General features: G+C 33.5%; 4 protein-coding genes across 11 annotated transcripts; 2 read left to right on the top strand and 2 right to left on the bottom strand.

Moving 5' to 3' along the window:
* Window positions 1–741: 741 nt before the first annotated feature.
* Window positions 742–8,345, top strand: LOC105199795 (dynamin-1-like protein). Of its 5 annotated transcripts, none has more exons than XM_026137856.2 (9): window positions 742–1,202; window positions 2,989–3,553; window positions 4,280–4,527; window positions 4,625–5,155; window positions 5,708–5,875; window positions 5,955–6,029; window positions 6,932–7,226; window positions 7,302–7,513; window positions 7,581–8,345. In XM_026137856.2, the coding sequence occupies exons 1-9, from the start codon at window positions 1,101–1,103 to the stop codon at window positions 7,635–7,637; spliced, it is 2,253 nt and encodes a 750-aa protein (XP_025993641.1). In that variant the 5' UTR covers window positions 742–1,100; the 3' UTR covers window positions 7,638–8,345. The 5 variants fall into 5 exon arrangements, with proteins under 5 accessions (XP_025993641.1, XP_025993642.1, XP_011165347.1 ...); XM_026137857.2 differs by having other exon boundaries at window positions 6,983–7,226; XM_039451430.1 differs by lacking the exon at window positions 742–1,202 and adding an exon at window positions 1,256–1,547.
* On the bottom strand, window positions 8,137–15,483 carry LOC105199796 (SET and MYND domain-containing protein 4-like). Of its 3 annotated transcripts, none has more exons than XM_011167048.3 (4): window positions 14,934–15,483; window positions 10,587–11,448; window positions 9,325–9,961; window positions 8,137–8,813 (listed from the first exon to the last, which is right to left on the bottom strand). In XM_011167048.3, exons 2-4 carry the CDS (start codon window positions 11,337–11,339, stop codon window positions 8,308–8,310), a joined length of 1,896 nt encoding a protein of 631 aa, XP_011165350.2. In that variant the 5' UTR covers window positions 11,340–11,448; window positions 14,934–15,483; the 3' UTR covers window positions 8,137–8,307. The 3 variants fall into 3 exon arrangements, with proteins under 3 accessions (XP_011165350.2, XP_011165349.2, XP_039307365.1); XM_011167047.3 differs by lacking the exon at window positions 14,934–15,483 and adding an exon at window positions 13,785–14,008; XM_039451431.1 differs by lacking the exon at window positions 14,934–15,483 and adding an exon at window positions 13,498–13,763.
* An 895-nt stretch (window positions 15,484–16,378) lies between these two features.
* LOC105199793 (V-type proton ATPase 21 kDa proteolipid subunit) lies at window positions 16,379–19,307 on the top strand. The gene is made up of 5 exons (XM_011167043.3): window positions 16,379–16,664; window positions 16,857–16,905; window positions 16,995–17,078; window positions 17,144–17,558; window positions 18,329–19,307. Exons 1-5 carry the CDS (start codon window positions 16,592–16,594, stop codon window positions 18,362–18,364), a joined length of 657 nt encoding a protein of 218 aa, XP_011165345.2. The 5' UTR covers window positions 16,379–16,591; the 3' UTR covers window positions 18,365–19,307.
* Window positions 19,016–25,085, bottom strand: LOC105199794 (carnitine O-palmitoyltransferase 2, mitochondrial). Of its 2 annotated transcripts, XM_011167044.3 has the most exons (7): window positions 24,840–25,084; window positions 24,714–24,754; window positions 23,919–24,480; window positions 20,336–20,869; window positions 19,760–20,249; window positions 19,488–19,680; window positions 19,016–19,401 (listed from the first exon to the last, which is right to left on the bottom strand). In XM_011167044.3, exons 1-7 carry the CDS (start codon window positions 24,876–24,878, stop codon window positions 19,275–19,277), a joined length of 1,986 nt encoding a protein of 661 aa, XP_011165346.2. In that variant the 5' UTR covers window positions 24,879–25,084; the 3' UTR covers window positions 19,016–19,274. The 2 variants fall into 2 exon arrangements, with proteins under 2 accessions (XP_011165346.2, XP_025993643.2); XM_026137858.2 differs by lacking the exon at window positions 24,714–24,754 and having other exon boundaries at window positions 24,840–25,085.
* Between the last annotated feature and the right edge of the window lie 134 nt (window positions 25,086–25,219).

Raw genomic sequence — 25,219 nt, forward strand, 5'->3', positions numbered from 1 at the left:
CGCGTCCTGTGTGCATTGAGCCTAAGGAGATGCGTGATGGAATTGTATTGTAATTTAAAATTATAATTATTTCTTAAATTACTCTCTGCAATTTAAATGGCAAAGAGAGAGAGAAGTGCAATTTTTATAATAAAACAAACCCAATTGTACTATCTCTTTTTCATTTTTCCATAAGCTATTATATTCATTATTTTAAATTTGGATGGATTCATGTCCCATATATATATTATTTTTGGATTTAAATAAATTGAAATACGAAATAAGCTACGATTATCATGTTAAATTTGAATGTCATTCGTATCAATATTACATTATTATTTTTGGATTCAAATCAATTCAAAAAATCTAAAACGCAAATTCGAAAAGATCGAAATAAATTCATTTCTATTCTTTTCAATTAAAGCGCAAACTCGGATAAATTAAAATAAATTGCAATTTTTAATTTATTTAAATTTATTTTCGTTTGCTGGATGGTTAAAGGTTAATATAAATATTCAATAAACATTTTATTTTTACAATTAAATAAATTAATGAAAAATGTTAAAAACACGTTTAAAAAAAAGTCTTGTCTGCTGAATGAGGACAAATTACTCTTGAACATGAGGCGGGAATCGAAACAATACATCAACGCATTCACAGTGCATCAGTCACTCATATATATGCATAAGTATTACATGAATGTATATACGTGCGATTGCTTGATCTCTCAACAATTAAAAATGCGCACGCGTGTACAACGTACTACGAGTACGAGGACGAAGCGCGAAAGAGGCGAGGGGTGTAAGTCAGGTGTGCATCATTCTCTGGCGGTAGAGTTATTTCGAGTAAATTACCATCGTCATTCCAAGTGCATCGTCGTCAATAGTCGAGCCCGGTAGCTCGTGGAATATCCGGTTCCGTCACGGCGCCGCGACGCATGTAAAGAGGAGCTGCGGCCAAAACGATCGCGAAACGGCGAGGCGAGAAGAGGAGACGCGCGACGCGCGAGCGTTACTTGAACTGAACCCGGCTTCGTAACTGACCGACCGTCGTCCCGATCGATTCTCTTCGTCGACGCGACGCCTCTCGAGGCCTCTCATCGTCCATCCGCTCGCCTCGCAATGGAAGCCCTGATACCTGTAATAAATAAGCTGCAGGACGTGTTCAACACTGTCGGCGCTACCGTGCTGCAGCTGCCACAGATCGTCGTGCTGGGCACGCAGGTTAGCCGAAGAGTCGCCCCTCGACCTGTGGGCCAAGCCGCACCGAAACGGTAACGGCAGGTCCGCCTCTTTCACCTGGACTTTGCCACTCTCTTCGCTCTCAAGGTTAAGTAAATTATGCAATTGAGATTTTCCGGTAAGAGGGAAAATTACGAGAGAGAAAAAGAGAGGGTGCAGTTGAAAGGAGCGGATCGGTTATCGTTATCGACGGACATTTGAATTTTTTCTTTGTCACAAACAATGTAGTCATCCGCCATTCGTTGTTAAGTCGCTTGCTGCTTATTAGTGTTACAATTGAGGAAAATAATATTGCAGCTTGTGATGCCTGAATCACAATTTCTTTAGGTATTGTGTTTACTCAACTATAATTGATCAAGAGAGCAAGTCAAAATAGTATGGTAGCCACTCCTAATCCTCTGGAGCTATTGGTCTGTTGGTCTGTTGGATCTATTGTCAATTGTAAATTTTGAGTCATTGTTACTGAAGTGGACTTAACCCTCTGTAGATTGGATAGCTAGATATTTATTTATTTCTTACCTTATGGCTTTGAAAGGAGTTACACATCAATTTCACAATTTTAATTTAACAGCATATAAACTTAGGGTCTGTTAACATAAACCAATAAACAACATGATACAAAAGTACTAACAATCTCAAACAAAATACCAAACCTTATGTGTTGTCGATTATTTAATCTTAGAGATTCATTTTTTTAGTTTTTAAGCCTATTCTTCTAAATTCTCTTTGGATTCTAAGTTCTCTTTCTTCACTTTAAGATTTTTTTCATCCAACTGATTTCTTTCTTCTTCCCCGCAACTTAATTATTAAACTTGTACTGGTTCTTATTTCTGCTATACAATTTGTTGCTAAATACTCTAATGTTTCAGTCCCATTATGACACAGTTTACAATTATTTTTTTCCTGTTCACACCAGAATTTATTACTTATTGTTGATTCTTCATTATCAAATTTTGCTATAATTTTGAAAATTTGAAATTTTTGAATTCATGACAATGTTTCTTTGAATATTCCAAAATTCCTATTATGTAATCCCCTATACTTTTTTCATATCTAGAACTTTGACTCTTATTACATTGTATTTGTTTTGAAATTTCTATATTCCTTTTTGTTAATTTATTTACTATTTTGTATCCTTTCTCGTTAAGCCTTTTTACTTGTATTCTCAATATTAATCCTCCACAGACTAATCTCTGGGTCATATTAAAGCATTTTTTTATTTTGCTGATTCTTTCTCAAATTTGAACAGTATAAAAAAAGTAAAAAGCATCTTGTGAGTCATATAATAATTATACAATCTTATTGCTAAATGATAAAAGAGTATACTAGAATCTTTTCATATCTTTAGAGTCTAAAATGTCTTAAAAAAACTTTTTTTAGTGATACAGGTAATCTAAGCATTGAAAAACAATAACCTGCAGAGAATTAATATTTATTATAGTTCCTTGAAATTATAGTCTTTTAAATCAATTTAAATGATCTCATAAATCCAGCGTCAATAACTGTTGCAGATTTTGATGTAGCTCCAGAGGGTTAGAGAAATCTTATTCAAGCAATGAACCAAAGATTACATCACAGTTAAAATGATGTTATTTGGCATAATTTTGATATTATTTGACATCATTTTGAAAATGATGTCATTAACATCAAAATTACATCATTTTCGAGATGACGTCAAGATCATATCAAATGACATCATTTTGATTGCAATGTGTTCTTTGGGAAAGAGTTAAAGATGTTCTATAAGAACAAATATTGGATTTTTCAGAGTTCGGGAAAGTCATCTGTAATAGAAAGCTTAGTGGGTCGTTCTTTTCTGCCACGAGGGACTGGTATTGTTACACGACGTCCATTAATACTGCAACTTGTATATACACCGAAAGATGATCGAGAGCACAGAAACGCGGAAAATGGCACCCTGAACTTGGAGGAATGGGGAATGTTTTTGCACACAAAGAATAAGATTTACAAGGACTTCAACGATATTCGTATGGAGATCGAGGCTGAAACTGACAGAATGGCTGGAGGGAACAAAGGGATTTGTCCAGAACCAATTAACCTTAAGATATATTCAACATCTGTTGTTAATCTAACACTCATAGACTTACCTGGTATCACAAAAGTGCCAGTGGGTGATCAGCCGGAGGATATTGAGGCTCAGATACGTGAGCTTGTATTGAAGTACATATGTAGTCCTAACTCAATAATCTTAGCAGTTGTCACTGCCAATACCGACATGGCTACAAGTGAGAGTTTGAAGCTTAGTAAGGACGTCGATCCAGACGGCAGACGAACATTGGCAGTTGTTACAAAATTGGATCTTATGGATGCTGGTAAATTTAATCTTTTGTAATTATTTGCACCTTAATGAAGAGTCTCCAGTTTATAAAAATGAATAAGTCACATGACTTTTCATTTATACATATCTTTTCATGAAGGAATTTCTTTAGTATATTTGTAAAATAATACATTAAAATTTATGTAATTAAGAAAAACTAGTTTAAATTAAAAATAAAATTATTTAAAATTAACTAAGTTAAATTAAAAGTTATTAACTTTGTAACTTTATCATTTAATCTTTCATTTTTTAACTAGTTTCTACCCAAACCTGAATTTAAGCAATAAAAATTATAATCTGTTATTTAAAGCTATTTTCTTCATAGTATTGATAAATAATGTGTAAAAAAATAAAAAAAAATTTTTTATAGTAATAATTAAATGTATTAGCAAAAGCTAATACATTTTCATTATCACAATATATTTAGACACAATTGTTAAATGGACGAACATTTTATATTCTTATACAAAAATGATGTAATAAAACTTCATTTTTATTTTAAAATGATCTTCAAACTCTATTCTTTGTTATGAATATATAGATTGAAAAATTTTTTTTTAATTTCAAAATGTTCATATATTTGTCATAAAGTTATTCTTAAAATTTTTTTCAATTTTTTATATTATGTGAAAAAACTAGAGAACTTCCTTAAATTTATCAAAAAGTATACAGGACCAACTGATGTAACAATAATTATTAAGTATATCCTTTTTTCTTTTAGGAACTGATGCCATAGATATTCTATGTGGCAGAGTTATCCCAGTAAAACTGGGTATTATAGGTGTAGTTAATCGTTCTCAACAAGATATAATGAATAACAAAAGTATTCAGGAAGCATTGAAGGATGAGGCCACATTCTTGCAACGTAAATATCCAACATTGGCTAACAGAAACGGCACTCCTTACTTAGCAAAAACGCTTAATCGTTTACTTATGCAACATATTAGGGATTGTTTGCCGGAGTTGAAGGTAATAATATTAATAATAGAGTTGTCAAATCGCAGAGCGTAGCTAGAATCTACTAAAGTAAGCATAATTTGGTAGAACTTGTACTTTTTGAAAACAGAACAGAGTGAATACGATGATAGCGCAGTATCAAACCCTGCTCAATTCCTATGGCGGCGATGTCGAGGACAAAAGTCAAACCTTGCTGCAGATCATCACAAAATTTGCGAACAGCTATTGTTGTACGATAGAAGGGACAGCGAGAAACATAGAAACTACTGAACTATGCGGTGGCGCTCGCATTTGCTACATATTTCATGAGACATTTGGCAAAACGCTCGATTCGATTAATCCACTGGCGGACCTTAGTAAAGTGGATATATTGACCGCTATACGCAATGCAACTGGTCCGAGACCAGCTCTCTTTGTACCGGAAGTTTCCTTTGAACTACTAGTTAAACGGCAAATACGAAAGTTGGAAGATCCTTCGTTACGGTGTGTTGAACTCGTGCATGAAGAAATGCAAAGTATAATACAACATTGTGGTACTGAAGTGCAACAAGAAATGCTGCGTTTCCCTAAACTGCATGAACGTATCGTCGATGTTGTTACACAATTGCTACGTAGACGACTCCCACATACTAATGCAATGGTAAACTAAAATGTCCAGTAGATACAAAGTGTTCGGCAATAAATGAAAGAAAATTTAAGGAATAAAATTAAGAGGCTTTTTTCCTTTTAGCTGAACTTTTTGCAGAGTTTATCTTTCTCTTTTTCTTTTCACAATAGAAAGAAAAAGTAAAAGATAAATTGCACAAGAAAATCAGCTAAAAAGAACAGACCTAAAACAGTACACTTTCAGTACTATAAACGTTCAAATATCTATATGCTTTAAACATTTTTTATTTGAACTTTAAATATTCAAATTTACAAAATTAAGAATAACGAAATTTCGATGGAGAATTTGTTTTTTTAATTATAATATTTCAGTATTTATGTGTTTCAGACACTTTTTGTCAATATTTAGTTATTAAACATTTATAATTAAAAAAAACGAAGCTCTAATCGCAATTTTGTTAGTCTTGATTTTTATTATTTTATCTTACCTAGAATCATTCTTTAAATTTTCTTCTACCTGTTGCTGAATATTATATTTATAATGCGTTTTTCATATTCTTATAATGATTTAATTTCTTAAAAAAAGGTAGAAAACTTGGTTGCGATAGAATTGGCATACATTAACACTAAGCATCCTGACTTTCACAAGGATGCAGCATTTGTGTCGTCTTTATTGAAGGATGCTGATGTAGATCATCTGAAGCACAACAAACGGTTAACTTCAGCATCCAGCACTATAATTACTAATGACACAGTGAGTAATAATCTCTATTTAATAATGTTTTTGCGAAATTTATTACTAATTTATTGTAATTTATTACTATTATAATCAGGGTGTGTACTCAAATTTTGCAAAAGAATTCTCTGAAAATTCCCGGTTTTTCCAGGAATTTTATTCAAAATTTCAGGTAAGATTAGAGAATTTTTTAATGTAGTGAAATAAATTTTATTTTATTATATCTTTTAATGTTCCTTAATCGTTTACAAAGAAAACTTGAGTTTTAAATCATAAATTTGAAAAAGTATTAAAGAAAAATAATATGAACTAAGTATAATGATTGGTCTGCAATAAACTAAAAGTGCAGAATACGAAGCGTGCATTGAAAAAAGTCTTGTATTAGAAGTCTGGTAGATTCAATCAAATACGTCTGTTCAAAAATGGACAAATCAGAAATCTAATGAGAATTATTAAATTACAGTAAATTTTATTAAATATTCTAATCTTATAAATCTTGAGTAGTATTGTAATAACCACAAGTTCTGCTTTGTTTCATCAAAATGCACTCGATCATGTATATCTTGTTGGTATAACAAAATCATTTTATTCAGTATGATTAAACACCACGCCAAGAACAATGTACTGTCTTTTATTATTAGCACTAATTTTTTATAAAAACACAAGTCACAAGAATGTACATGGATATGTATGTCACTTATTGCAATCGATTGTCGACATTTTGCATTATCAAAAATTTAAAAAAACGTTAAAAATAATTTTGTCACCGAAAGATTGAATTTAAATTTAAAAGTAAATTCCAAAAATTTTCTTGAGTTCCAATAAAATTCCTTGAAAATTTCAAGTTTTCCCAGTTTTTCCCGTACACACCTTGATAATTTAATACTAATTTATTATATCCTTTGTGTATAATAAACCGATATAGTTATTATTTCAAGACTATTGATTTTAATGTGGATAGCAACATTTGAATGTTCATCAGTTTGTTTCATTATTTTGTCCGTAATACTTCGATTTTTTTTTTCAATTTTTTTCATCGTGTTTGTCACTAATAGTAAAATATATTTGTAACAGAGTGTAAAATCAGTCAATAATCAAGACGAGATGAACTCTGTTTCCAATCAGACTAAGGAACAACAAGGACAGCAAAATCACTGGCTGCTAAGTAATTTGCTACTCCAAGGAAGAACAGATTCTACTAGTTCCGCGGATGGCTCTCCGGTCAGAATGCGTGAAAACAATACACATCCAGCGATCGAACTACAGAAAGCATCCCCGCAACAAAAACCAGTAAATCTGCTTCCTGCTGTACCAATACAAACGTCACGAAAACTTAGCGATCGCGAGCAACGGGATTGTGATATTATCGGTAAGGAAACCATATCACATTAAACACAAACATGTTAACAAATTTTGATTTCAATTTTCTTCTTTCCATTTATAGAAAGACTCATAAGGTCATATTTTTATATTGTACGAAAGTCCATTCAGGATAGTGTACCAAAGGCTGTTATGCATTTCCTAGTCAACTACGTGAAAGATAATTTACAAAGCGAGCTTGTCACACATTTGTACAAATCGGATCAGGCTGAGGCCTTGTTGATTGAGAGCGAACACATTGCTGTTAGGCGCAAAGAAACAGCGGACATGCTTAAGGTACATAAGAATTTAAATATAATCTTAAATAATTGATAACTAATTGATGTCTAACAATTGTTCGCAGGCATTGACTCAAGCGGGTCACATCATTAGTGAAATTAGAGAGACGCATATGTGGTAATCAAAGCCTAAGCCTTTACATCGCCAGATTCTAGTTGAATTTAGGTATTTCATCTCTTAGTTTTAATGAACTGAGTTGAAGGATGTACTTTACTAATGTATATGATGAATCAATGTACATAATTCTTATCTTTCTCACGCAAGTAAGGTATACGTATTGCTATTGGAGACGCAATGGTCCTAATACATTACGTTACCCAGTTTTACAGTGTGAGCATGCAAGGGGCATAATATCGTATATAAAACGCGTGTTCATGCAACCGTATCATTTGATTCACGTGATGTAATTTGAGCTCGATCTTTTACTCTCGGCGTTCTATAGAATATAGGCGTTCTATATATGTGTATGCTGATCTATTGTACGAAAATCAATTCTTAAATAATTTGTTTTGTATTATTTTACCACCGGGAATTATATGTTTCTGAAGTACTTAGTTTAATCTGCATTGTCTCGCGTTACAGCGTGTCTCGCGTTACAGCGACTGTTAACAAGAATGCAATCAAAGATCATTGTTCCATGTATTTTCTAGTTTAGCAGTTTGCATACAATTTTTTTCTAGAATAGAAAACTAGAAGTGTCTATTCTTAGTGAATTGCGTTTTTCACAATGCTGTAGAATAAATATTGAAATAAGTGTTTCACTACTGTAAGCAATTGTTATAAACCGATTATTACACGGAAATAGAGCCAAGAGAATTGTAACATTGGACGATACACTGTTCTGTTTTGATACCTTCGATATTCGGCTCGGCTAAGTGTTTGTTGACAAAGTCCGCGTGCTCGAATAATAAAGGCATCGCGTCTCGATAATTCCCCCGATACATTTTTTCAATGGCGTTTAGTCTTTTTTGAATCGATTTACGAAGTTGTTTCTCGATTTTTTTTAAATCGACAAGTTTCTCGCATTTCACGCACCGCTGATTCGTCACTATCGCGTTTTCTATTGAGAGATCCATCGGTTCTAAGCACGCTGTGCACTTGTATCTCGTTGTCTCGGACAGCGGAAGTTTCCAATTCTGCTTGCAGGCGTCGCATCCGCACAGGAATCGATATTTCTTCCATAGGAACTCACGCCTGTTCAATTTGCTCTCGCTGAGAAAATGAGGCCCGTAGCAATCGAGTATCTCGCATCCTTTACCGATACCGATAAAGCGCAACGCTCTGACCACGACTATTCCTAAAAGAAAAAATTATCGGAGATCGGAGATCCTTCATCTACAACAAGTTAACTCGTTTCTGGTAGCGATCAAGTAACTTTTTCTTTGTAATGGAAACATGAAAATTTTCACAGTTCTACCCTAAGAAATCCTAGTGGAAAAATTGTAATAAAACTTCGATGACATGTTGAATTTTATTAAATATTTTTGGAAATTTCATCACAATGTTATCAAAAATTCATTAGTATCAATAAAGTCATTAATTTTTTATTTCAGAATTTCTGTTGCAATTTAAAAAAAATTTATTATTTTATTGAAATGTTAATTCGTCAGTATAAAGTATCACTTTTTTGTTCTAATTTCATAAAACATGCATTACAATTTTAATAAAATTTCTTGATTTTTCCATTAAATATTAATTTTTTATTGAAATTTCTTTACATTTTTATTCAATTCTCATTAAATTCTTATCTGTTTGTCTTTTAAGGAAAAATTACACGTGATCTCTATCTTGGAGAGAGGATTACTTACCATTTGCATAAGAGTGACGAACCACATTCGGATAACAGCTGTGATTCACAAGGCTGACTGTGGGATAAATCGCGGCACCGATATTCCTGGGCTCCCAGACGCGCGTCGCCTCATCGTGAACATTCTCAATAATCTCGTACGCGTTGCAATTAATCGCCTGCAAATGATGCAGCATAGCCACGGCCAATGAGATGAACGTTTCCTTCGTGCAAACGACGTCCAGTTTGCTCAAAACCGAGATCAAACATTTTGCAAGAAAGATCGCCTCGCTAGTGCGATTGAGATTCATGTTAGGTTCCATTTCGACGCAATGAGTCACCAATTGGAACACAGTTCGGTAATCGAGAGGACTGTACGTCTCCTTTGATCCCAAGTTCGCGCATTCTTCGTTAATGTCATCCTTATCTTTTGCATTACCGTTAGCGTGATATTGTAGGAAATCAGGATTTAAATCGCATATTGTTTCCGTGCTGTTTTGTAGCGCTTGTATGACCGTCGTGCGATAAGCCAGTAAGAGATAAGACGATTGCTGGCGTTTATTCAAAGAATTTTCGAAAAAGTAATTGAATACCGAACACTCATATCTGTGATACGTCTCCCAAGCTTTCTTGCGACACACCTCGCTACAAAAGATCACCTAGAGAACATGAGACAAAATTTATATCAAAAGATCTACAGCACACAAATTATGAAGAGTTATACAACACTGAGAGAAAAATAATATTTGCAATTATAATTGCATCGTAAAATAATTATGATTGGGATTTCCATTTTTATAGTAATTATAAGACTGTTAGTAATAATAACCTTATATGTATTTATAGTTCTACTAATTACGATAAATTTAAATATTAACATAATAAATCAAAATTCTTTGTGATTGCATTTAAAAAATATAACGTTTATTTTAACTTTTACCATCCATATCGTGGTAAACGTTTTTATATTTTTTAAATGCAATCACAAATGTAATAAATATAAACTACTTTTTAAATATTCGTTTATTATTTACGTAACAACAATAAATAATAGCTATAACTTGAATGGTTAAAACAGTTATAAATAAATAGATGGCAACATAACATAAATGATTATAACTTATAATTAAATAATTGCAATCATTTTTTTCTCAGTGAAAAGAATAAATAAATTAATACTTTAATACAGGCATTAATAGGGGAAGGTATGGATAAAAGTGGCTGGATCTGGCCTATATACATGGCGCACGGCATGCACGAATGTAAATCATGCGCTCTACTAACTGTTTGGCAGTCACGGCACGGGATTCTAACGCTGTCTTCTAATTTAAGTGTGGCATGGCAATGCAAACAATTCCTGTCGAGAGCCGGTACGTCCGTGCTAAAGGAAAACGGCCGGTCGACAATGAGTACAGCCCCCGGTTTGATGTCTCTTGTAGCTACGAGATGCCGGCCCCTGGCCTCGTCAAACTGCAGCTTAACGCTATCCGAACAGCTCGTGAAATGGCTGTGTGGCTTACCATCGACGATGGGCAGCGTGTTGCTGGAAGAAGAACGGGAAGAGGAGGAGGAGGACGCGACAGAGGAGGTGGAGGATGTCCTTCCACGGGCACCGCGTTTCTTGGAGGACATGGTTTCCAACTTACGGGAGCACTCCCGCTCTAGTTGAAGGCATTCCTTCCTACGTTGCACGAAATGCCTGACGTTCTCCGCGGAATCGTCATAGAAATTTGCAGGAAGCGCCAGCATGCATTCGCAGTCTCGCAGGCAGCTCGCATAAGCGCGCAGACTGTAGAAGCGTCTAGCGCGCTCGCAGATCGCATCTAGAAATATTCTACTGTTCGCACTGGCCGCAAACAGTGCTTGCGTAAGAATATTACAAGTTCTAATCTCCTCTGCGTGCTCGTTCCCTGCCTCCATCGTCACTCCGAGCGACTTCTCGTACAGTTGCGCGGCTCGCGCGTTGCTCTTACCCTCGTACGAATCGCCCGGTTTCAAGCCCACCACGCAGGGCATTTCTACAAGCATCCTAATCATTCCTTGCCTGTCACTCGACGCGGATAGCCTCGCGAATCGAGTCGTGAACGATTCTTCCTGCGAAATGGCTTCGTGTACAGCATGTCGTAATTCGTCGAGTGAAACGTTTCTGTAACATAACAGGCAAACAGTCAAGAAACAAGTTTTTAATACTACATAGCAGAATTGGTAAAAATCACGTTTTTTTTAAAGCAAAACATTGATTCTCCACCCCCGTGGTTTTAATGTTTAAAGTTTTAAACCATGGGAAGTGAAGAAACAATGTTCCGTTTTACCGTTGTAATCCTTTGAGACATACATTTTTCTACTAGCCTAATTTCAATGAAATTTGATACTCCAGAGATTTTTGGAAGCGTGCGCTAATTTCGAATTTGAAATCCAAATTTGAAAATTTTGAAAATTCAAATATGGCAAAATTTAATATGTCGCAGACAAATATTGTTAAATATCTTAAAGTTGACGAAACATCGTAAAAAATTGAATAGAAAAAAATGGCATATGGGTATGTCACTACTCTGTAGGCGCTACAATATTATTTAATTATTAAATAGTATTCCTGAAATATTATCAATAAAATATAATATCAATAAAAAGTGGTTATATATTCACTCCTGATAATATTATAATTATATGAAAAGTAAATAGTATTGTTTACTTTATTTTTTAAATTATCGGAAATATAACTTTTAAATGTAATAATTGTAAAGTTTATGAATATTTTATGTATAATAATTCACATTAATTTTTGAACAAAAATAATCTTTGTAGAACATTTTCATAATATTCCATGAATAATTGAAATAATATATCACGAATATTGAAATAATGAAAATTGAAAAGTCTTTATATATATTTTGAATATATTATAAGAATGTTAAAAGACATATTTTGTAAATAAGTAAGGAAATTAATTTTTTTCTAACATTTACGAAAAATAATAAGCATTGCAAATAAATGAAAATAAGCACACGAACATTATTCTCTTAAAATCTATGTTGAATCTTTTCCTTGAAAAAAGAAAAAAAACTCGTTTTTAACATTTAAATCATGTTTAAAATAAGTGTTTGTTTAAAACAGTATAACGTTTAAAATATGATTTAAACATTATTTTATTTTGAACATAACAAGCCTACTTCATACGAAACTCAAATAAAGCGAGACAAACGTCTGAACGTTGAAAAAACTTTCAGTATAATAAAAATGTAAATTCTTAATTTCTCTTTTAAAATCTTTATCCTTTGCTGCTTCACAGTTTTCCTATATTTTTATGTATCTCATTGGTTTATGTAACATATTAATTGTTCGTTATATTACTGACTTATTTATTTACAAAAATAATAATTATTTTGTAAATTAACCATAAGTATTAACCATAAGTTAGGTGCAAAAAATCAATCGAAACAATCACTTTATTTTACAAAAGAAGATTCAGAGACATTCACAGAACGTTCTATGCTCTCTGGAAAATATTTTAATGTTTTTGAAGTCGCAAATTTCAAATCTGCATTTATAATTGAAGTACTTCAAATAGCATATCTATCATGGCAATCAAAATGATTATTAAAAAAAATATATTGAAGTCTGATTTTCATAAAACTTTTTATACATTTAAAATTTTAATTTCAGATTTGCAATCAGCGATCCTAAATAATCCCATACACTAAAATTCAACAAAATACATTGAAGAAAAAATTATTGCATTATAGAATTAAACTGCCAACGCTTATATTGAAATAAACAATACATCAAAAAATGAAGAAGATAATTATTTATACTATTCAATGCTTAAAAAATCGATCGTTTTTACAGAGAGAGAAAGAGAGAGAGAGAGAAAAGCAAGAATAATACTTATAACAATTTAACTTAAAAAATAAAATGCAATGAAAGCGATAATGTCTTCAAAAAAATATATTTTCCCTACAATTTGATATGATCATTTATGCAAAAATATAATATTTTCGCTATGTATGGGAAATGTATGGGATTCCTATCATTTATTTGATTTTATTATCAAAGAACATAAAAGAAGCAATTTCTGAATTTATCCATACGTTACATTAAATATTTTTAATTTTATTCACTGCGTTTGAATGTGTGATACCGTATACTAAATAATATAATAAATAAAGGTACATAAAATTGACGTGTCTGAAATTACGTGAATTGGTCGACGAATGTGCAACGGCGACCTTAATTCTTCCACAGGATTGCAGTCACGAACGACTTTCCATCATTTCTCTAAATTTAACGTTGTAAATTTAATCACAGACAGAAATAGAGGGCACGAGCGACGACAGCCCGTACGGTCGCGGGAGCGAACATTCCGTTCAACGGAATTTGTCATTAGGCGAAGAACCCGTCCCGATTTTGCAACTGGAGAACGAAACTTTGTAGGGAGATAGGACGACAGTCGGCATCAACGGGATCGAAAAGCAGTTGGCTTACCCCTTTTTCGTCAGAGACATTCCCGCTTCGGGAATCGTTATCGGGAATCGTTATCGGGATCGATCGATTGTACGTTTAACGTGAAACATTTGCGGGGATCTACCTCCTCGTCACAAAACGGAGACGCGAATGCGACGGATTCTAAAATTAGGCGATGTGTTCGTCCCCTCTTGCGAAACACGCCTAACGATTCCGTTTATAGAAAATTAATACGTTGCAGTACACAGGTTATTGTTTTTAGGCCCTTTCTCTGGGTACGACTGGCGTCATTTGCGTTTAAGTTAATTTTCATTAATTTTGCAAATATAAAAAAATTTCTCAGTGATTCTTGTACTTTTTAATCATCTACGAAAATATTCGTATGGCTGTTAATTTAAAAAATTATATATAAATATTATAACCATAAATTGCAGCCGACAAAATCAGAGAATTGCACGCTTTCTAAATAAAAACTCAAAACTTTTAAAATGACTGAAAGTAGTTTTATCCAAAGAGGATATATTTTTGATAGTTTATAATATTGACATAAATATTATTTATTTTTAATATAATATTCTTACAATATTTATATAATTATATTATCAGGAGTGACACATAAAACCACTTTTTATTAGTATTAAATAACATTTCAGGAATATTATTTAATATTAATAATATTGTGCGCTTTTATAGGAAGTTCACTCAGCGCACAGGAAATCGTTCCGATAGGCCCACTCAGGGCCACTTGCACCAACGCCGATTAACTTAATCACTGATTAATCTATCGGAATTGACCAATCGCATTTGTCGTTTTTACTTAATGACAAATACGATTGGTCAATTCCGATAGACTAATCAGCGATTAAGTTAATCGGCGTTGGTGCAAGTGGCCCTCACTAGGTTTGTTTTGTCAAGGTGCGCTCACATGTGAGCGCATGATTGGTTAATACCTCGGAAAGCACATCAATCGCATCTGTTGGCACACCTGGCGAAGGGATGAGTGCCGAGCGCCACGAGCGCGCGTACACAAACTTTAAATTTTTCCTATCTTAACGACTTATGCGCAATTTATTGAGTCGCAATTTATGCAAGCGCAATCAGGACGAGACACAAATATTGAAATATGGGAGCGAATAAACAGTAGATACTCGTATAAATAAATTGACTCACCGTTCGCTGATCGCTCATCCCTCATCCGTCTCGTAGTCTCAGCCGCCGCTTTCGAAGATCCAAGATCCTCCTCCTCCTCTCGATTCACACTTAGCACAAACACGCGACACTTGGTCTATTTTCGACATCCCCGGTACTCACGCCCGTCGAAAACTCGAAATACGGGATACGGGGCAATGGAGAAGACGCGATTGAACGCACGACGCGACTTCGTGCTATCCCGACCGATGATCGTTGATGTTGTCTGAGCGACACGAAGGATCCAGATTCTCCTCACGACGATTTCGTCTTAATTTATATTTGACACAAACGCGCGAGCCTTCGTTTTCGAAACCCTCCTGGTGCTCACGCGTATCGGAAACTCGGAATAAAGAGGCAACGGAGAAGCTACGAAACACGATTGAAAACGCGATATGACTTCGAACAATGTATTCGACACAACGGATGTCGGTACCTCACTTTCAACAGTCCACGATGGTCCACGACACTGTCGAAACACTCGCTCGCATCAAATTCTCGTACGGGATGACGAGGATACGAATTGAAATGCGCTGCGACGCAACGCGACCTTCCGCTGTGCTCCCTAACCGACCGACTGCTGGCACTGCGTAGCGGCGTGACTGGCGCGTGGCCACGCCCACGCGCCTGCGCGCCGCTACGCCGCTGCTACGCAGTGACGCAGTGCCAGCAGTCGGTCGGTACGTCGGTTAGAAAGGACGAGGAAAGGCCATGACGCGTCGCGTCGCATTTCAACTTGCATCCTCGTCGTCCCGTACGAGTTTTCGACGCGAGCGAGTGTTTCGAGAGTTTCGTGGAGTGTCGAAAGTGAAGTAAATTGTCGGGCGTTCGTGTCAACATTCGTTGTCAGTCGGATGCGATGTATTGTGCGAAGTTGTGTCGCGTTTAATCGTGTTTTGTAATCTTTTCCGCTGCCTCATATCCAGAGTTTCCGAAGCAGAAAGGAGATTATTGCAAAGAGCAAGTGCAAATCTTGCGAAGGAAATGCAGGCTCAAGCTAAAAAAAAAGATATTGATTATTTTAGATTGCCACCTCAATTATTTGATGAATTACTAAAATTAGTCGAACCTGTTATTACCAAAGAACAAGTAATTCGTGATCCCATTTCGCCTAAAACTCGATTACACATACCATTGCGGTTTTTAGCATCAGGAAATAGCATGAAATTGTAATGACAATTATTTGATGAATTAGTAAAATTAATAAATAAATTATTTATTAATTAATTAGGTTTTTTGTTGAAAACGGAAAAAAACGGCGGAATTGGCGGAATAAAGCCGCTGCCAATCATAAACGTTCCGCAATTTTGCCATTCCGCTTTCCGTATGAGCGCACCCGCAGAGCAAAGTTTTGGAACGCAGCTGGGGCTGCAAAGAAAAACTCCAAGAAATTCAGAACTGGTATCATTGTCTGGCAGCACTGCTAGCAGTTACTAGAATCCGAAGTGGTCGTCACATGACCACACATGACGGCAACGGGTGTGCGTGATCTTTTCATGTGGGGATCGAAGATTCGTTAGGCAAAAGGCGAAAGCACTACCGGGCTTCTTGGTTTCTTCCCGAATTATAACCGTGCTTGATTAAGGGATCGCGGGACATTGCCTATATCACGTTGTGCGAACGGTGAAGCTTCTATCACGATGCCTGTGTCACAGAAATACGTCACGGGTCTCACATTTGGGTGTATTCTTTCGGCAGCGTCAATTATTTTCAGTATGTTTTATAACAAAATAACAGAAAATATATGTTATTAAAATCTACTGTGCTCTTGATATTTTGCTGAAACACAAATGTTTATGATGCCTCCTTTGATATGAAACTATATCATGAAGATACCGCAGACATTATATTTGAATATTCAAGATAATGTATTTTATATATATTTATATATTTTGTATGTTGCAGTTTTATATTACCTATTAACTGGCAAGGGAGAACAGATCAGTGTGGGATGGTATGTTCATATATTTATTGGTACATCAATGGTTTCTTATTGAATTCTTGTGAAGAGATCTTAAACAAAATGTTTATTTTCTAATTCAGGATCTTATCGAATGTCTCTCCATATATGTTCTGCACCTTGGGTATAGGTCTAGCTGTATCTCTGTCAGTTGTAGGTGCTGCATTGTAAGTTGTATTTATAATTTCAAATAGGATCTACTTATATTATGCCAAGTTGTTTATCTTTTCAGAGGTATCCATACAACTGGAGTATCAATTGTCGGTGGTGGCGTGAAGGCACCTAGAATTAAGACGAAAAATTTAATCTCTGTAATATTCTGTGAAGCTGTGGCTATCTATGGTTTGATCACTGCCATTGTTCTATCTGGAATGCTTGATAAGTTCACTGTAGAGAAGACTATAGAAAATGAAGAGATCATAAATCAAAACTTTTTGTCTGGATACTTGATGTTTGGATACTTGATGTTTGGCGCTGGTTTCGCCGTTGGTCTTGTTAATCTTTTCTGTGGCATAGCAGTCGGCATCGTTGGCTCCGGTGCTGCTCTCGCCGATGCAGCTAATTCTGCACTTTTCGTAAAGATCCTTATAGTCGAGATTTTTGGTTCTGCCATAGGACTCTTTGGTCTGATTGTTGGTATTTATATGGTAAGTTAAGTTGTTATGAAATTAGCAATAGGCCTGTTTGTGTTGCTGCCCTTTTTGATTTAATTTCTTTGTCGTCTCTCTCTTACAATCGAATATATATTTATCTCATCTCGAGTGCAAAAATTTTTGGAGATTTCAAGCAACTAGAACAAACCTAATGAGAAAATGTTAAAGATAATGTAACTAGATTCTTTACTATTATTCGTAAGTGCTTGTGACTTTTTTGTATACATAAGATCTTCAAAAAGTTTAAAAAAGTTCATGCAATTGAAGTGCATCATAACATTTTTTCTATTTTTTGTAAACTCCGTTAGTTTCAAAACATTTGATAAGAAATGAGTTTTGACACAAGAAGTTAAATATCATTACTAGAAATTATTGCTGATTTTTTTTAGAAAAGCATTTTGAATTTTAGAAAGCCTACTTTAAAATCATTTTTTGTTCATTTTTATTTGATGATATTTTATTGAGCATTTAGTGCTTCAAAGTAAAATAAAGTACTGAAAATATTGAAAAATTGTTAAATATTGAAAACTTACTAATTTTTAATTTTACGAAATTTAGAAACAAATATTGTAGAGCCAAAACTCAAAAACAGATCTAAAAGTTTACTTTTCCTCTTTAAAATGCATTTCTGAACTTCTTTACTATTTTTTTCACTGAAATATTTTTCATTAAATGTGAGAAAATCGCAGGTACTGTCAAAGTTATGAATGCTATGAATAGTATAAAAATGTATTAATCTTTTTTTTTTCAAATTTTCTTTTCAGACATCCAAAGTGAAGATGGGTGACAAGTTATCATAAATCACAAGAGAATAAGCCATTGAGTATTATAGGGATCACAATATTCCATTCCATATTAATCATCAATAAAAAAGGAATGACTGTATAAAACTACGAAATAATTGTGAAATCAGAATTTTCTAAATACCAATGTATGAAATTGGTATATTATTGTTTGTTTGCGTATATTGATATATATGATTCCAAATGACATCATCTAACATCCACATTCTGGGTCTATAATTGTTTGTTACATTATTTGGACATATTTTATATTTCTTTTGAAACATAAAAGCGGCTAACAAGATTAAGAGCCTATCCAGACAAACTTGCATAACTGAATAACCATATGCATAAAGAAATTGGTCCATTTCCTTATATATGTAATAATGGACTAATGAATTTCTCTATGAATATGGTTATACAGTTATGCAAATTGGATAGACCTTATAAATGTAAAAAGTAATAGGCTATAGTTTTTATGAATACTAGCAATTTTGGCTTAATATTTTGAGTTCGTTATAGCGCTCGCTTTTGCATAAGTTAACTGTATATATTATTAAGTAAAGTGTATAATACAAAATATAATAATTTATCCTGTATATTTTAATTATATATTTAATCACTAATTAACGGGAAAATAGTATATTAAAAAAATTAGCACATTGTAAATCCTTTAATAAAAAGTATATTAAAAATATTTAACAATTTATGTAAAAATTTCTGATCAGAGGTTGTAGTCGTGATTATTGATATTCTCCGTTTAAAAATTTATAAAAAGGAGACTTACACCTCTGACAAGAATAACATGATTATAAACATTCTTGTAAATGTACAATATTACGTAGCTATCAGTGATCTCGATAAGAATATATTCAAGTAAAGATGTAACCAATTATATCTAGCAAATTACATAAGCATAATTCTTGTATTATGTGTGTAATACATCATGGATGCTCTTGAACGCATGTGCTAGTGCTTGTATGTATTGGTTAGCGTTACGACTGCCCTCATAACTGGTTACGACTGAACCCAAACGATTGTCTTGAATCATATATCTGGAAAAAAAAAAAAAATATATATATATATGTTATGAAGATATAACAAGATGCTAGTTATATCATTTTCAATGACAATGTCTTACCCAACTCCATAGCCATCAGGTACTACTGGTCCAAATCCACCAACCATTACATCTGGACTTGATAAAGTAGATGTAGACAATATTATATAATTTAAGGCATCGTAAGCTGGATCTTGAAAAATGATCGGCTTAGTTGAACCCAATTTCTCTGAAATTTTTCTCAAAACGAATAGATGCCTGTCGAATCCTTGGCCTGTGAAATATCGTTAAATCTATATATTTTTTCTCTAAAAATTATTTATTTAAAAGTTGCTTAATAATTAAAAAATTACCCATTACGGCCTCTTTCGTAAGCACGTTATGAGCTTTGCTACAATCGAGTATCATTTTTTTTAGCTCTGATTTAAAAAGCTCGATTCGCTTTTGAGTCATAGCGACGCAAATTGCTTTAGTCTCCAGTGTACAAGGTCTGATGGTTTCTGTTCTGCCATGTTTATATGCAGCTGTGCTGCAAGATTCATAAGTTGGTACCAATTTGCCTTCTAGGGTATATAACGCCAACTGGAATGCTAGCTGCATCACGGCGTCCGGACTTACCCCGAGCTTTTTACACTGATCCTTACCAAACTCTTCGTTAATTATGAAATCAACGCACAGTCGATTCACCCACGCCTGATAATCAGCTTTTTGCTGATCAATGATACTTTCGCTTTTCGCGTCAATAGAGAAATTTAATCTCTCTACGTTTACGCTTTCTTTAGAGAGCTCATCGACTTCGTTAGGATGAAATCTAGGTTTTTTCGATATATCACCTTTCACATCCTACAGGAAGATTTTTAGATTTCATAATTTTCAAACATTTCTAGTAATTGCATTAGGTCTAATGTGTCTAAAACTGTAATACTCACTTGGAAGAATCTGAGTACCGCAACACCATCTCCCCATGAGTGCTCAAAGTTGATTCCGCCGTAACCATCCTTGGAAACAATGAGGGAAAACGACTTGTCAAACCATCGGTTAGTACCGTCTGCGTGCAAATACGTTTTAATTAACTTGTTATATTCGGTACCGATTATTTCATCGTCCAAGATCATTACAAATACAGCAGAGTCGATTTTCTGAAGAATTTCCCGATTCCCCGTTTCGACTAAATGTGAACGCGCCCGTGCCCATTGATCCCTTTCCGATGATGTAAGAACGCCCACGGGATACCTATTCAGTGGCCTGTCGTCTTCCAAAATAGTTTTCAGGCATGCAGCTATTTCTTTAGGACTACGAATGGAGTCGTTCGCATCCAAAACGTCGAATGTATAAAAATGACCTCTCCTCATTACAACCAAGTGCTTGGCCGAGGGATCGTGAAAGATTCTATCTTTTCCTAACTCCGGTATTCTTGTTGTATTAAATAGATTCTTGTATTGGGACATATCTAATGGAAAAGCCTACAACAAAAAATTTATTGTTAAATTTTGTTACAAATTTCCATTTATCTCAGAATATCGCATAAAGCTATGATTACAGTGAATGGGTGTTCTGATGAACTTTTCTTCTAACGAATACATCAGAACAAATAAGCATTTCTATAAGTATATGTGTCTGTGACTCGTCAAAACAAGTTGATCGTTTAAACGTACTGGTTTCTCCGTCCGAATTCGAGCAAATATTGGAAAACTAATCAGTTTAATGTTTAAAAATAAATGTTTCCAAATAAAAGTCTGGGATATAAGAAAACAAAACTTATAATCGAAACTGTATGGTATTCTTCATTTTTTTTTTCTCTTGAAGCAAATATTTTATTCACGTATTTGTTTCACTCATAAGTAAAATTTTTAAGACTGAAGATAACTCCATTCGAAAATGGATTAATATTTTTTAATGAATAAAATATCGTTTTAATCAGGATTTTAGGCTATATATTTTGAAATATGTCATCACCTATTTCTATCATATTTGCAATTTTCGATTTTTTAATGTCGCGTTTGCTTATATATAATAGTCATTTAATAGAATTCGAAAAATTTTTCTGATTTTAATGCTTATATTCTATTCAAAAAAGAAATCTTCTAAACCCATTGTTGCATTTTTCTGATTACAACTAATGGAAAATATCATTGAAAAACATGATTCAAAGTGTAAATCTGTTACTGGTAATCTTCAATTAGCTAATGCTTTACATCTGACAGCTAGACATTTTCCCTTTATATTGAAAAGATAAAAAGATAAAAAAAGAATCATCCAGCAGAACAAAAAAAATGTATTATTTATATTAAGGAGCGAAAAGATTGCGAACAAAAAATTTAGATTTGAATGTAAAGAGTGTAACGTTGGGCTCTAATGTCTATTTCTACCAACGCAGATTAACTTTAATCTTTAAAAGATAAAACGTAAGTTTAAAAGATAAAAAGTAAGTTTAACTTACTTTTTATCTTTTCCATTTTTTAGAGCTAAAGAAAGATAAAGAGCAAGTTAAACTGTGAGATTAAAGTTCGCATCGGTAGAAATAGACATAAATCATTGTTTTCAGGTTTATCACAAAAAACAAAAAACGAATTTTTAATGTATTATTATTAATAAAATCATTATTTCGAATAAAAATTAAAAGAATACCGGATCCTGGAAAAGATTAAATATAATTACTAAAGATATTATAATTAATAAAGTTTATATATATATATATATATTTATATATATATATGTATGTATTTATTTATAAACCTGAAAACAATCATTTATGTCTATATATATATATGTATATATATATATATATATATATATATATATGTATATATGTATATATAAAATTTTAAAATTTTTAATAATGGATTTTCCAAAAAATTTGAAGAATTTTGATATCCAAGACTTCGCTGGTTTTCATCGATCTCTTGGGGTGAGTCAACTTGCAAATTTATTTAATTTTATAAGATTATTTCATGTCGAATATCACATACATTTATAAAAAGATCATGTCATCTCCTTTGACACTATAATACATACGATGGGTGAAGATGCTATTTCGGTCTTGGCAACCCGTTAGTGACTTATTCGCGTTTCGAACCGACGATGGCCAGATAATTACTTCGAATTTTATTTGATACGCTGAGGATGACTCCAAAGTGAGTCAAAACGTTCGTTCAATTAATTTAATTTATAAATTTTGTTAATAATAAATTAAGCTGTTTTGCGCACTATTACTCACGCTGTACTCTCATCAGCCCTTAATTGTACTTTTATTTTTGTTGTGTAAAAAATATGAATTATCAATATTATCCATCTTTGTGTAGTTGCAACATTAAAGGCATATTCTAGTTTGAAAAGTCAAAAAACCGATTTTTTTCAATCAGTTTGTCAATCTTTATACTTTATACTAGGCCTGTTCAAAGTCTAATTCGCGAGCCAAAGCGTTTCCACCTCTTCATCGCCTCAATAGAGCAAGATAGAGAATAGACAAAAAAGGACAGACACTATCAGCTTTGCCTTCGAAGCTTTGGCTCGCGAGTCAGGTTTTAGACCGACCTACTTTACACTATTGAAAATAAGACTGTAAAAGCCCAAATTAAAAATCTGTAGCCTTTTAAGTTTTTTTTTTCTTAATTAACGAAAATTTTTGGTTGCAAATACCCGAATTTTGGCATTTGATATGTGCAATTTCACGCAGCGTTACGTGCACGTAACGACGCACGTAAAATAATGCGCAAGCTTTTTATCAACTCATTTGTAATTAAACCAATCTTTTTCTTTATCTCTAAACAATATTATCAAAAGAAAAAAAGGAAAACGTATTTTATCGGCCTACTATAGCAAAATAAGGCAATTCGTCTTCCTTTTAATGTATGTAAACTTTTTGTAAATTTTTAAATGCATTTTTTCAAATCTATGTTTTTCAATTTTGTCCCAAGCTTTTCTCAGAAACTACTGAATTAATTTACTTTTGTCTTGAAACAAAATGTTACGCATAATACTTGTGGTTGAAACTAAGATTTTTTAATATCTTAAAGTTTTTTTTACAGCTTCCAAAAGTTCAACAAATTTTGCAAAATTCTCATGCTGTATTTTTAGCTGATTGCCATTTTGAACATTGCGATAAATGATTTATTTTAGTATTTCAATGATAATCACATTTATGTCGATTAAAATAAACCTTGTTGGCTTCAGATCAGCATGAAAGATGCAACTTCTGAGACGGTATAAATAGGATTTCTTATATCACGCTTTATAAGTAATATCTCTACTTTTTATTAATAATGATTAAAAAGGAAATTTTTATAAAGTTACAAAACAAACATGTATTTAAAATGTCAATATCCCAAACATTTTCAATTCAGAAATGTTTTTAGTTGAAAAAAACTCATAAAAATAGCCTTTAAATAAAATACTCTTTAAATTAGAATATCCTCTTAAATTTTGAAAATTGTGAACTTTGAAGCAAGGCTACATATCATTAGAATACGCATCTACTGTAATCATAATCTAAAGCATCCAATTTATTCATACCTTAAATAGATAAGCACCATACCAGCTAAAGCGAGATGGAATCAGTCTTGTGACGTTGCGAAACAATTGAGTATCTGACTTCTCAGGTTTCATATGAAATACTTCTGGCTCTAAAATATTATTTTTGAGCGACTTCAAGAACCTCAGCGAAGATACTACTAAATTTGTTGCTTTTACCAATTGGGTATCATACTTTGGATCAGTTCCTGGCACAAAAACTAAAAAAGGATTGTAGTTGATCGGTAAAGGTTTTCGATCCTGGAGATACATGTCAAACCATGGTTCAGTGATATAACTGGTATGTGGATTCTCAGCATTGCTTTGGAGTAACAGCTTTTGTAAGCTCTGTCCTTCGCCAGCGAGGAATTTTGAGACATAGGATGATGTCTTCTGCAACTCCTCATTGTTCAACAGTGGCTTCTGAGCATTCAAATATCTTCTGCATGTGTCTTCGAGTTTTGGTATAGGTAAACGGGGCAAGGACGCTTGAAAATGCAATGTTGGCACTTTGCTAATCTGCATATATTGATATTCGGTGGTGTCATACAAAGCCACAGTACTTCTGTGAAACAAAGACACAATAATTTGTATATGTTTCTTTAATTACAGTTGCACATTTACACTTCAATGTCTTTATTTCTCAAAAATCGTTCAGTTACTATTCAAATTACGATACTAATTATACAGTAGTTAATTTCACACAATTACGATAAGAATGTAAATTTTTGAGTTTAAAAACAAAAATGCTACCACTGCCTTTACTGCTATAAATACATAAAAACAAGACACTTCTACCTAGCTAATTGTTGTACTAGTGCCACTCCTCCACGGCTTATCTGTAATGTATATAACAGAGAAAAGAAATAAAAGAAAAACGTATCATCTTAATAATTAAACAGCGAAAAAAAAAAAGTGATTTACCATAAATCTTCGGCATCCGCTTTTCGTTAGGGCAAACATTTCGTGATGCGTTCTTTTAACTTAATTACTTTCGAAGAAAAAATGAAGAAAAATATATAAAATTCATAAAATCCATGAGAAATCAACAACCAATGCAGTCAACTGATGTATGCACACGCCAGCATACACGATGATTTGATGGTTTGTATCAGTTTGTGTCTAACAAGTGATGCACACAGCACTTGAGCGCACTATTGGCTGTGTGTTCCGAAGTTCAGTACTGAAAATCTATAATTTACGTCACGTATACTATAGTTTTGCAGTACTGGTGGTGAATTTCGGAACGCAGCCATTATAAAAGGCCATCATACGCCAGCAGTGTGCTCCTGAACCCACTGAGT

The sequence above is a fragment of the Solenopsis invicta genome, chromosome 7 (genome assembly GCF_016802725.1).
Source record: "Solenopsis invicta isolate M01_SB chromosome 7, UNIL_Sinv_3.0, whole genome shotgun sequence".
In the NCBI taxonomy this organism is placed as follows: Eukaryota; Metazoa; Arthropoda; class Insecta; order Hymenoptera; family Formicidae; genus Solenopsis; species Solenopsis invicta.